This window comes from Silurus aristotelis, assembly GCF_946808225.1.
Source record: "Silurus aristotelis genome assembly, chromosome: 19".
Classification (NCBI taxonomy): domain Eukaryota; kingdom Metazoa; phylum Chordata; class Actinopteri; order Siluriformes; family Siluridae; genus Silurus; species Silurus aristotelis.
This window is the reverse complement of record NC_139592.1, coordinates 1,693,955-1,708,063: the sequence shown is the minus strand read 5'-3', so window position 1 is coordinate 1,708,063 and position 14,109 is coordinate 1,693,955. Positions and strand designations below refer to the sequence as shown.

Here is a 14,109-nt window from a genome sequence, read left to right as displayed (position 1 = left end):
TCATCAGTAGCTTGTAGCTCGTCTGTCCTCAACCAACATCCAATTTTCCTTTGGCATTAATGCAAATTCGCTAATTTTCATGTCTTATTTGAAATGATTGAACTGTAAGTGCACAATTTGGTGTATTCCTGTGCTGACACGCGATTGGCTGCTAAATGCATACAATTGTACATATAACCAATTCTACTACTACTACTACTAATAATTAAAACGTTACGGAAATAGAAGCAATAAAAGGCTTTCTTTATCTCTAACACACGTTGGAGCCCCAGTACTGCCAAGCTGCCTCTGTTGGGCCCCTGAGCAAGGCCCTAAACCCTTTCTGCACCTGTATAATAAAAGTGGCCCCAGATTCCTAACATGCCTGGATATGCAAAAAAATAATTTTTCAATGTGCTGTAATTAATAAGTGACGAGTAAATGCTGCTTTTCTGTTATAAGGTAAGGTTGCTGAGGTTGTTGCCCCGCCCACTTTTGCGCCCCCCTCCCCCACCGTCTAACCCCCTCCCCCCTCCCTCGTCCAGTTTCCTCTGTTGTTGTTGCACGAGCCTCGTTGGAACGCCGCGATTGGCTCGCGGACACGTTGCAGGGGCGGTGACACCGGCGACTGGGGGGCGTGGCCTCTAGCGCGTCGTGACGTCACAATCAGCTGTTGGGTTGCGCGTCTACGCCGTGATCGCGGATCAGCTGGGCGAAGCAAAATAACAGCCAGGACAAAAACAAGGCAGCAGTGCAGCAAAAACAGGATAAAAATAAACACGACTAGAACAAAAGAAGAAGAAAAGAAAGACGACACGTCTAAAGGCTTCGTGTAGTTTCACCACTAAAGTTTCTTCTAAGAAGAAAACCTTTTTTTTTTTTTATATAATTGTATTATTTGGATGTTGATAGACTCCTGCTGCATTACACTACCTCGATTTTTTACTGCCTCATCCACACGTTTACACGTTTCCATCGGTGCTCCAGCAAAGGCAGGTAAGTAGACTGGAGGTGTTTTTTTGTCCGTTTTTGTCTACGTTATTATGGATCTTGAGTCTCGTCAAATGCACCCCTCCACCCCTATTATTACATCCTGGAGTCGTGTATATCTTATACACAGATCAGAATCAAGCACTTTTGGGTTGAATCTTATTATATAAAGATCTGAAATTGTTTTGACATCATCATCTGGTGTCGGTCATTCGATCCGGAGGCGTCAATATGCCTTTTATAGCGTTCTGCAATCGCCTTGGAATAACCTGATAACCATCATCCAACATTTATGCAAAATAAAACATAAATATGTAGATTTAAACACACACATCTATATATATATAGCTATATATCTATCTGTAGAGGTGTGTGACCTGTCTGCTAGTGTAATTTGAACGTGTGTGTGTGTGTGTGTGTGTGTGTGGATTACAGGTCATCTGTAATACGGTTTATCCGAGACATTATCGAGCCCAAAGAAAGTCCAGTCTTATTACACATGTAGGAAATACTCCGGATTCATTTTCTCTCGCAGGGATCTATCACTCTTTCCATTCCTCCAGCAATGTAAACACTTGGGTTGCCCCTGCAAGTGTTTTGTCTTCTTTCCTATTAAAAAAACACAATTTGTCTCTATTGTGACCCCCAAGTATTTATTTCTCTCATCGGCTCGAGTGCCTTATGTTTTATTTTTTTGTACATCATTTCTGTCTCTTTTATTTTTTTCTTTCTTTCTTTTTCTTTTCTCTCCCTTTTTTGTCCTGGGTATTTTTCCGTCTGTCCTCTATAGCCTACGGAAGGCGGGGCTAACTGCGACAATGACGTCATCGCTTTACACCGCCCTCGCTCAGCCCCGCCCACGCGGATGCTTTTGGCTGAATCCCAAATGGCTGCCTAGGGCCAAGCTCTTATGTGCTAATAAAAATTGAATTTTAAAGGACAAAAATATACTTAATATTCACATAAAAGAATATAAATAATATATGCAAGATGACAGAACTACAAACGAGATTACTGACTCAAAAAAGATCATCCTTTCTGTCTTTGTTTATAGCATTTTAATAGCATGATAATATATTTCCTTTGCATTTTTAAAAAAAAATTGTCATTTTTTTTTATTAAAATTCTCATAATATTCAGTTATTTTGCTGTTTACATGCATATCCAATACAGGGTTATATTTATATTTATTTATGAATAAACCTTACATTATATATTGTTAAAAATGCTAAATCTAACTTTTTTATTATTACTATTTAATCATGAAACTATTAGTAATTATATGAATATTCTCTCACATTTTAACTGACCTTTCACACTTTGTTAGCAAGTGTTTGATTTTAATATCCGTGGACGCTATATAAAGTGTAAATGTATTTAACAATAATTAACAATATGTGTAAACCACTGCATGTCCAGTAGTTTGATATTTGGGATTCAGCCATAACTTACATAAATAACATAACTTACAAAAAAATGTAGGTACATTAATTATGTTAAATAAAATTGTGCTCATAGGCGCCTGCAGGACCCAATCTTAAGAATCAATTAGTGTTTAGTTTTTTTTTCTAGTTCTGTGATTATTGCTCTGGGTTACTAATCAGAAGGTTGGGGGGTTCAAGTCCCAGTATTGCCAAGATGCCACTCATGGGCCCTTGATCAAGGCCCTTAATCCTCTGTGTTCCAGGGGTGCTGTATTATAGCTGACTATTCACTCTGACTCCAGATTCCTAACATATGGGATATGTGAAGAAAGACTTTCACTGTGCTGTAAAGTACAATGTAACAAGTATAAAGTGCCTTTAACTTTATCTTTGTTATTTGCATAACACCGCATGTCAGAAAGCTGGGGTCAAGGCCCAGGAGCTGGCAGGGCTCTTGCTCAACGGCCCAACACTTTAGATGCAGCAACATCATATGAATGCATACCATGTGAAGGTTACTGAGATTTCAACCTTCCAATACAGCACATGTTCTGAGGTAATAACTCATAAACCAGAAAGTCAGTATCCATCAGGAAGCCATTATATCTTTAAGTGCACTGCACAGGGTACAACAATAAGTGAAGTTCAATGCAGTGTGTTGTTGGTCAATGCTGTGTAAGTGCACTGTGTACTAAACTACACACTGTGTACAAACAGAATTAAACGCAGCACCCGTCATGGCTGACTTTCTTTCCTGTTAGCCTTTTAATCAGGAAGTATCGTTCTCCACTCACTGTTTTAGATCATCATCCTGCATGTTCCTAATTCAGGTCATTCAACTCTTCCCTTAAAACATGCACACAGATCAATTCAAAATCATCAGTTAATGAAATGACTGAAGCAGCATCAGACGCCAGAGTTTACGAGATAAGGCACGAACGCAGACCAAGCGCACCGGCATGTTGATGCAAATCTGGCAGGGGCGAGGCTGGAATTTGTGTGTGGCTGGAAAAATATTTACATCTATTGATTCGGTCTGTTTCTGGTTTAGAGACAGTGGCATTTAGTAAAAGACAGGAGGTGGAACTGGAGGTTGAAGATGTTGAGATGTTTGTTGGGAGTGACGACGATGGACAGGATTAGAAATGAGTTTATTAGAGTGACTGCGCATGTAGGACGTTTTGGAGACAAGGTGAGGGAGGTGAGATTGAGATGGTTTGGACATGTGCAGAGGAGGGACATGCGGTATATCAGTAGGAGAATGCTGAGGATGGAGACACCAGGAAGGAGGAAAAGAGGAAGAACAAGGAGGAGGTTTATGGATGTGGTGAAGGAAGACATGCAGGTAGTTGCTTTGAAAAAGAAAGATGTAGAGAACAGGGAGGTATGGAGACGGATGATTCACTGTGGCGCCCCCTAATGGGAGAAATCAAAGAAAGATATTTGGTCCATGTTTCTGTGATCCGCTGAGCACCAAGATTGTTTTTTAGGGTCCCTGAGTGCAGAACTATACATGTATATGCTTTTCTGGTAAATTATTTATCCTGGTTGCTTAATTTAGCTCCACCACATAAACTAACTGCTGGGAAACATCTCCAGATTGTCTGGGTTTGTTTCAGAGGTTCCTTTCTTTCCTTTCTTTCTTTTTTTTGTACAGATATGGAACTATCCAAATAAGTCTAATAAATCCAGAAATGTATGCAGGTGCCTTTTATAATAAATCCGAAAATCTACAAATCTGAAGAAGCAAATCTTCACAAGTCTTGGATGATTTTTTTATTTTTTGTTTTGCACCAGAATGGTACCTGCTCATCAGACTGAAAAATTAAATCAATAAATACAAGCTAAATGCTAGCAATAACCCGTAATGCAAAAGATTTCATTGGGTCATGAATAGCATTTATCCAATTGAGTTCAATTAACTTTCATTTCTATTGCACTTTTAACAATGGGCATTGTGTCAAAGCAGCTTTATACCGATAAAGAGGTTATAATAATGGCAAGGAAAAAGCTTCCTGAGATGGTTTGAGAGGAACCTGACTCCACAGGGAACCCCATCCTCTTCTGGGTGGCACCAGAAAGTCCATTAATTACAGTTCTATCATTGTTGATGTTCAGTGATAGGCACTTAAATGCATAACTGTTTATGCAAATTGTGGTCCTGAGCCATTGTAGCAGACTGTCGCTATTAATTACAGTCCAAATCCATCCTCAAAGTTCTTGAGTTGCTCAGTAACTTCATGGATTGGCATAAAACTTTAAGCTGAAAGATGAATTCCTGTTGCTTTTGTGTTTTATACTTTTTCACCAGTACCAAAGAGGAAGTTAAAAGAAAAATAAATAAGCTGTTATGTGGAAAAGTGATTTTATCTGCAAGGCTTTTGTAGTATCGATTGTTCAAGGTTTGTTTAAAGCCGTGTTTTACAAATTGAGTGAAGGTTTTTTTCACTGTACATTATATTGTTCAAATGGTGTTGTTTGTATTCAAGACACTGTTGAGAAACGCACATTGTATTGAGTCTAAACTGTAAAAAAGTGAAAACACCTCCTCTCACAACAAACATGGTAAAAGGCAAAAACACACCAGAACTGGACGGTGAATGACTGGGAGAAGGTTCTGATGACAGATGAGCCCAAATTTGACAGACGGAGTACAGGAGAGGAGATGTGATCAGACTCCCCTCACCCCCAAACTCTCACATGGAGGTGCTTTTGTGTTTTATACTTTTTCACCAGTACCAAAGAGGAAGTTAAAAGAAAAATAAATAAGCTGTTATGTGGAAAAGTGATTTTATCTGCAAGGCTTTTGTAGTATCGATTGTTCAAGGTTTGTTTAAAGCCGTGTTTTACAAATTGAGTGAAGGTTTTTTTCACTGTACATTATATTGTTCAAATGGTGTTGTTTGTATTCAAGACACTGTTGAGAAACGCACATTGTATTGAGTCTAAACTGTAAAAAAGTGAAAACACCTCCTCTCACAACAAACATGGTAAAAGGCAAAAACACACCAGAACTGGACGGTGAATGACTGGGAGAAGGTTCTGATGACAGATGAGCCCAAATTTGACAGACGGAGTACAGGAGAGGAGATGTGATCAGACTCCCCTCACCCCCAAACTCTCACATGGAGGTGGAAGTTTAATGGGTTGTTTTGGAGCAGGGAAGGTTCTGGAAAACTAAAGGAATCCTGAATCAACATGGCTCCTATTCCACACTTCATCACCATGCAGTTCCGTCTGGACTGCGGCTCATTGGAACCGACTTCACTGTACAATGAGTTCTGAAAGTGTTATTTAGAGAACAAACAGTCTTCTGGAGTGATATCTATCATGGAACCACCTGCCCAGTCACCACACCTAAATCCTACTGAACTGCTCTGGGATGAACTGCACCAAGAAACTAGTGAAGAACATATTTGGCAAGTTTTACAAGAGGCACAGGTGCATTTCAGCTGAACGTTTGGATATTTACATATTTGTTTGGTTAATGTACATAATATACATGACAGAGTTTGTTGCATAGAAACAAGGAACATGTATATGTCTTTCAAACACCATAAAACATTCAGTGTTTCCACACCTTTAGCTTTAAATTGATTAAAAGCTATATATTGTACATCTTGAGAAGGGTTTATTAAGAACTTCAATCATTTAACAGAATAAGAATTTTCTTTGAACTCATTTGACATCGAAACTCAGTCAGTTAACATATTCCTCCTGTTTCCCCCTCTCCTCTCTCTCTCTCTCTCTCTCTCTCTCTCTCTCTCTCTCTCTCTCTCTCTCTCATACAGGCCTTTGCAGTAATAAAATAGACCATAAATTTGCACTTTGAGAGTCCATTGACTCTTGTAAGGTTCCTTCTACCAACAAGGGCTTAAAAAACACCAATAACACACAGTGCTATTCTACACAGAGAAATTCTAAGGCAGCTCTCCCTCAGGATCCTACACAATCCTATCTGCCCTTTGACCTCCGAAGCGGCCATGTTCCAGCGACTTAGCAACCTGCTGTTCGGAGCGGTGGAGAACGTCTCTGCCGAGCTGAATGGACCCAAACCCTGCGTGACCGAGGTGGACGATGAGGGGTGGCTTCTGGTCAGCGTTCCCGGTGAGTAAAAGGATCATGGGTAATTAAACCTGCATTAAATACAGGTTTTAGGGGCCAATGATGTGGAGCAGAAAAGTAATAATTTGTCCAAACCCTCGTCATATTCACTGTTTAGTGCATTTTCTTTTAATTCTATCAACGGCGAGGAAAATCGAGAGTTTGGTTTGGGACACGCCCACAGTGGGCCAGTGATCAAAGTCATTTCATGACTGAGACGCCATATTTGTAGTCTTTTTGTTAGTAGTCAGTCAGTCTGCTGTCTACAAGGCAAGATGTGTAGAAAGAAAGAATAGGAAAAAGCAGGAATGAAAGAACGTAAGAAAGAAATGGGAAAAAACAAATGAAAGAAGGAGAGACAGAGCAAGAAAGAAAGAAAGAAAGCTGCTAGGCAGGATGGGTATAGGAAAGTAAGCAATGAAGGACAGAAAGACATAAAGGAAGAAAAAAGACAAGCAAAATCTATTTGAAAGAAAGAAGGATAGCAAGAAAAAAAAAGAAAGAAAGAATTGTATAAATGTAGCATGTTATGATAAAACAATCAGTAACTGTATGACACTAATGACAATATTTTTTATGTTTTATGTGTTTTTTTTTTTTAACCTTCTTCTGTCCCCTCATTTTGACTCGGTTCCTCCCCCCGCTATGTGTGCTTGTTGTATGTTGACATTTTATGCCAAACCCCTACCTGCATGGCTTTATTTATTTACTGTTGTTACCCCTTTTCCACTCTTTACTTTACATCCTGCTCCGCCTCCTGCCTGCCCCAACCCGCTATCAGGTGACGGAAACTGTACCATGTTGAGTGAGGACGGGGCGGAGGTCCCATCGATAGCACAGTCTCTTCCACATAGTAAATGTCAGAGGGTGGAGTCTGGGTGTGATATAGCCACTCCCCCCTCTAGTATATGTGACCCCGCCCCTTTCTCATGCAAACGGCGCAGGATTAGAGCAAGCCGCTCTCAGGCGGCGTGTCCTCCCTTGTCCCGATCCCTTCGCTCCCCTCTTTTCCTCGACTCTCCCTCCCCGCTTGGGTCAGGAGGAGCGAATGCGCCGTCTGACTCCGCCCCCTGTGGGTTGGATGAGAGTTGGTTCATCACTCCTCCACCCTGTTTCACTGCAGAGGGAGCGCCGGCTGAGGCCAGCCCCATGGAGGACCTGCTTATCGAGCATCCCAGCATGTCTGTCTACGTCTCCTCTTCCAACCTGGAGCAGAGTGCAGCAAGCATGGCTGAAAGCGTGGGGTAAGCTTTAACATCATCCCATATTAAAAATCCTATATACAATCTGCTTCACTAATGTTCCACATACAATACGCTTTATTATTGGACAATTCAGTCTGCTTCATTATTGTCCCATATCAAGTCATGTCAAGAAGCTTTTATTGTCGTTTCTACTATATATCACTGATGCACAGTGAAATGAAAAAATGTTCCTCCAGAACCCTGGTGCTACATAAAACAACATAGAACTGCAACACACAACATAAAGCTACACCACAGAACACAGAGTTAAAGTCAAATAAAGTGACACAAAATGGACTTAAGTGTCCTCGCCACATAAAGTGCATCGAGTGCAACTGAGTGCAAACAAAAAACAAACACATAACACAAAATAGCGCTGTCCAGTAAACCTACTGTATACACTGATTATACATTACTGTGCAAAGAGTGTGTGTGAGGGGTGTTTGTGTGAGGGGTGTGTGTGTAAAGTGTGTGTGTGAGGGGTGTGTGTGTAAAAAGTGTGTGTGATGGGTGTGTGTAAAGAGTGTGTGTGAGGGGTGTGTGTGTGTAAAGAGTGTGTGTGAGGGGTGTGTGTGTAAAGAGTGTGTGTGAGGGGTGTGTGTGTAAAGAGTGTGTGTGAGGGGTGTGTGTAAAGAGTGTGTGTGAGGGGTGTGTGTGTAAAGAGTGTGTGTGAGGGGTGTGTGTGTAAAGAGTGTGTGTGAGCGGTGTGTGTGTAAAGAGTGTGTGTGAGGGGTGTGTGTGTAAAGAGTGTGTGAGGGGTGTGTGTGTGTGTGGTAGTCCACACCACTGTTGGCTTTGTGGATGCAGCGTGAGGTGTAAATGTCCGTGATAGAGAGGAGAGAGACTCTGATGATCTTCTCGGCCGTCCTCACGGTCGTCTGTAGGGTCTTGCAATCCGAGACGATCCGAGACAGTTCCCATACCAGGCAGTGATGCAGCTGCTCAGGATGATTTTCATGGTCCTCCATGTAGAACATGCGTATTATGGGGGAGGGAGATGGGCTTTCCTTAGACTTCTCAGGAAGTAGAGACACTTCCTGGTGATGGAGCTGGTGTTGAGTGACCAGGTGGAGATATCTGCCAGTTGAACACCAAGGATTATGGTGCTCTTGACGATCTCTCTCAAAAGAGAGAGAGATTTAATCCACTTCATTATTGTTCAATATAAATCACTACAATCATACTAACGTTAATTCCAGAAGGCTAATGGAGAATTTTTCCTTAAATTCAGTGTTGCTACACAAACACCCACAACAAACAAATGAAATGTAATCTCTCTAACAAGAAATACCAGACGGGGGTTCAATACCAGAGACACGCGATACTACTGGGTAAAGAGGATCAAAACAGTAGCAGCTACACATACTTCACACACACACACACACACACACACACACACACACACACACACACACACACACACACACACACACACACACACACACACACACACACACACACACACAGAGAGAGAGAGAGAGAGAGAGAGAGAGAGAGAGAGAGGTGTAAATAATAAGTGGTAATGAAGAACAGGTGTGAATGCCTGGCAATAGGAAAAGACAGATAGAGGTTAGAGACAGAAAAAGACTGAAAGAGATAAAGAGTGATAGAAACAGGATGGACGAGCTGACAATCTTTACTGAAAAAGAAAGATGAATGACAAAATATGTTGAAAAAATGCTAGACAGCTGGATAGACAGGCAGATAGATAAGAGAAAAGAAACAAGAGAAAGAAAGAGAAAGAAAAAATTAAACAAACAAAAATACATGTAAATGATATATGAAAATTAAAACAAGAATGAAAGATGATGAAATTGAGACATGAACAAGCGCAAGCGAAAAAAAACAACAATTAATTAATCAATCAATTAATTAATTAATTACAACAGAAAATATAGAAAGGGGAAAGTAGAAGAAAATAACAACCAAAAAAATAAGTATAATAGTTAAATAAAAATGGGCAAAAATATCCAAACAAACAAATTAGTTACACTCTGTGGCCAAAAGTATTGGGACACTCAACTTTTCCACCCTTTATGTCCATCTTCCCCAAGCACAAACTTGGAGGCATACAATGTTTTGGGATGTTTTTGGATGCTGTAGCATAAAATTTCCCCTTCGCTCGAACAGAACCTGTTCCAGCATGACGATGCTCCTGAGCACAAAGCCGGCTCTATTTAGATACATGGAAGATCTCCTGCTATAGAGCTTCCTCCCTACTGAACACCTTTGAGATGAAGTTGAAAGCTCACCTCACCTACATAAGTACCTGATTTTACTGACAGCCTTAGAAATAACAGTAAAAGGAGATTAAATGTAAAATGGGATGTTCAAAAAGCATGATCTTATGGGAAGGGTCCACAAACCTTTGGCTATACAGTGTAATAAAAAGCAAAAACAATGAAAGAATGAAGTATTTATTACTCTTTTTTTATGAATTTCTGAATCTCTCCCTCTCTCTCCCTCTTTTTCTCTCTCTTGGCTTCTCAGCAGGATGACTGAATCCACCCCAGCCCCCGTTTCCACTCGGCCAGTGCGAGGATCAGCATGTCAGGCGGTCCCTCTTGCCAAAGTGACTCAGGTGAATCGTGTTCAGAGGGCCAAAGCTCGCGTGGATCGTCGTCACTTGGCCCGCGGTCGCATTCAGCGCCAGAACCGCACCCGCCAGCAGATCCCACGCCACGTGGCTTACACGCGCAACTCCTTCCTGCACCAGCCGTGCCATCGCAGCATCTGCCACTGATCCACGACCATCATCATCATCACTATGTTCAACCAACCTCAATCATCCCTCATCTCCGACCATATCTTCCATACCGTCCTCTTCGGCTTCAATGTCTTTCACAGAAACCCTCATTCTAAGTTTTTTTTCTGCTCCATCCGAACTGTTCGCTTTTCCAATTAGCATTCGACTAGCGTGGGCCTGCTCTAAATAAAAGGGAGAATGGCTAATAAAAAATTAGCAAAAATTTGACAAAACATGAAAGGCGCAGCCCAGACACGGAAGTGGAAGAAAGCGAACAAGGGTCTGAGGCTAACGTTACTTACTCATCCTTTATTTACTTTCATTTGTGTTGGAAAAGTCCGCTTTTCTCCACGTGTTTTTTTTTTTTTCTTTTTGGTGTAATTTCTTGAGTGAAAATACCAGAGAGGCAAAAATAGGTGTTGCGAAACTAAAGGATCAGAGACAGAAAATACTCTATACTACAGTGTCAAAAATTTGGAAATACCTTTTTTTTTAGACACGTGTACTTTTGTTTCTATGCAACAAACTCGGTCATTTGATTGTATGAAGATTTACTTTGAGCAAACAAAGTAGTTGGTTCATTTTCAGTTTCCGGAATCTTCCCTGCTCCAAAACACCCCCAGACCATTAAGCCTTCAGCTCCATGTGTGACTGTGGGGGTGAAGGGAGTCTGAATTCTTTTTGCCTTTTACCGAATATGTTGCATAGAAACACAAACTAAAACACCAGGTGCTGTATACAAGCATGTTTTTATTTATTTTATATAAAGAGAAAAGTGCTTTAACAGCACACAGAATGGCAAAGTAGGTAGATGAAGGTAAAAGTAAGGATAAAACAGATTAAAGAGCGTTGGATGCTGATGGAGAGTTGAAGAAGGAGTGAATAAGTAAGTATCGTAGCCCACAGCATTAACCGTAGCACATTGAAGGGAAAATCCAACATACTGTGGAGTTTAATCAGAAACATAGGTTGGATGATTTTTACCTCCATTATGCTTTGGTGCCTCCTCAATCACTTCAGGTGAGTTTAAGGTTAAGAAAATGCAGAAGTTAATTAAAAATTAAATTAATTAATTAAAAATCTATCTATCTATCTATCTGTCTATCTGTCTATCTATTACACCTTAATTGAATGAAGCTGCTGTGGGTTACGGGGTGTGGTGGTTTGTAGAAGATGCAGGTTGAGGGTAAAGAAATCGCACTGCTACCTAGAGGATAGAGAACAACGATAAATGACCCAGAATATTCATTGTGTGAGTCCGCGACTCAAATCTGGAGTCTCAAAGCGGAAGGTTTGATTTAGGTTTGATTTAACCTATTTAAAAAAACACTTCCCTTCTTTACCTCTAGGTGGCGATGTGATCTTCTTTAAGAGATTGTATTTTTAAAAAGGCGACTCTTTATTGTGTTTTGTTCCGTTACGTTCTTTTTAAACATCTGTTCTATTTGATATCTCAGACCCCTGATCTTCCTCTCCATGCTCCAGTGTCAGACCTGCATCTAAAAAGGTTTAGCTAAAAAAAAAAAAATCGATCACTGTGATTATATTTGTAGACAGCGAAGATCTCAGAAGTCATCCGTCGTTCACCTAAGTCTTTCACGTTACGCTAATCCATCCCAGTGAGCAAAGAGTGACCAGTGATGAAGGTTACTGAGACGACCTGGTCCGGCTAATCAGGAAACTTCCTGTTTGTTTAAATATAGCTCATTTTGGAAATCCATGTTTGCTCACTAATATCGCTAACAACGTTTTTAAACATCTTATTGTCTGGACATCACAAGCAATACCATCCTATTATCAACCTTGACCCGGGAGTGAAATTGTCCTCTGATCGCGAAGGGCAGATAGCACTTTCCTTAACGTATCTCAGAGAAAGCACCTCGGACGAAGCCTTTAGCTAGTGCGCAGGAATCCATTAATCCAAGATGGCCGCCTCTATAATGTAATGTTATGGTGGAAATGTGAGTTTGAGCTTGTTTACTATTTCAGTTAGCCGTGTAAAATTAAACATCTGACATATGAAGCTATTCCTTTCATTTATTCCGTTAGGAATGCCGTGATTGGTCAGTCCTGTTTTAGTGTTGTGACATCACAACCAAAATTTACATATTATTACTGGGATGTTTCCATTTTCTTGTGTGTGTGTGTGTGTGTGTTTGTGAGAGAGAGAGATGAGATCCTCGAGAGATGTTAGCATGATGGCTCTTATGTGTTGTGGGATGCAAACACACACACACACACACACACACACACACACACACACACACACACTCTCACATGTCCACGTGCAGAATCTATACTCCTCCATCAGTCAGTGTTACTTTACTCCATGGGATCCTCTGCGTATCATGGATGCTGATTAGATTCACTATGGTGCTGAACATGTTTGACTGTTTGTAAAATTCGACTTGGATGTACATTTGCACTGTCTTACATTTTATGGTGAATCCAATTTTATTGTTCGTTTGTTTTGTTTTTTTGCCGTGTGGGATTGAATCTGTTTTTATTTCGAGCGGCTGATGTCGACATGCATACGTTGGAAAACCAACCATTTGAAATTGTTCACATTCACGTATGGGTATGTAAATATAATGCACAGCTCTTTACACTACAGTATTTGAGTGATGCGTGTTTGATCCGAATGATGTCACCGTTTATCGCTACGCTGAGTGCATAGATTTGAACTTACATTATTTTTCTTTCCAAAGATTTAAACCCCATAATTTCTTTGTTTTTTTTTTTTGTTTGTTTTTGAAATTAAGGGTGTCCCTTAGTGAAAAATCATCTTATTCTTTTATTATGGTATACCTGCATGTAATGGGCTATTTAGCCGTAACCTGATCGCTGAAATCTATTAACGAAATGTAATATATTCAAATATTCCCCCTTATATATATGTTTTTTTTTTCTTCATTATGAGCATCGAGTTGATGGATGGATGTCAGTGGTGGATCTTTCAGCAACAGTTGTGCTAGTTTGATTCTATCAGACTCTGTTCAAACGTTGGGCCACCATTGTTGGCAGAATTTGGGTCAACTTTAAAAACATTTTGCCCCATTGGGTCAATCTCAGCCATTGTATTGACCCAACAGTTGGTAGCAGTGTTGACCCAGCATTTTGGCCATTGAGCTTGAGAGACTTTCAGCTACTTTGTGTTCTGGATATTGCAAATAATTTAGCCGATGTTCCACTGGGACAAGGCTTGGTGCCAACATTGGCCTAATTCTCTCCATTGGTCCGATGCAAACTTTTAAATCCATCTAACTAGTGTTTAGTCATCATTGGCAGCAATGCAAGAATGCCTTTACCAACTTCAGACCAGTGTTGGTCTGAAAACTTCTCCTTTCCCACTCCTTCTCACCATAGACCTTGGTTTGCAACCTGGGTGTTATTTATGTATCTCCTTTATCAATGTGGTGCTTCTCACCTCCTGTGCCAGTCCACACTGAGGTGATGGTAAACCATACAGAGCAATTACCCTCTGCAGACATCCAGCTATGTTTATTTTTAACCTTCCACCCTTTTTACTCGCTCTTAGTTTTTTTTTTTCTTCACCTGTGTGTGTGTGTATATATGACTAATGAAATGTGTGTGGCTATAGGGGGCAGTGTGTTACACCTCA

General features: G+C 40.5%; 1 protein-coding gene across 4 annotated transcripts in view; it reads left to right on the top strand.

Annotated features, from left to right (window-relative positions):
* The first annotated feature begins 634 nt into the window (after window positions 1–634).
* tp53inp2b (tumor protein p53 inducible nuclear protein 2b) overlaps window positions 635–14,109 on the top strand; it is a 14,122-nt gene continuing 647 nt past the window's right edge. The window contains exons 1-4 of one of the 4 annotated variants that reach the window (XM_083521008.1): window positions 635–975; window positions 6,185–6,500; window positions 7,279–7,741; window positions 10,235–14,109. The exon at window positions 10,235–14,109 is cut by the window's right edge and continues 647 nt beyond it. In XM_083521008.1, the coding sequence (XP_083377134.1) occupies window positions 6,377–6,500; window positions 7,279–7,741; window positions 10,235–10,484 (837 nt within the window). In that variant the 5' untranslated portion in view covers window positions 635–975; window positions 6,185–6,376 and the 3' untranslated portion in view covers window positions 10,485–14,109. Of the gene's footprint in view, window positions 976–6,184; window positions 6,501–7,278; window positions 7,742–10,231 lie in introns of all 4 variants that reach the window. The other 3 variants (XM_083521007.1, XM_083521010.1, XM_083521009.1) reach the window with 3 other exon arrangements.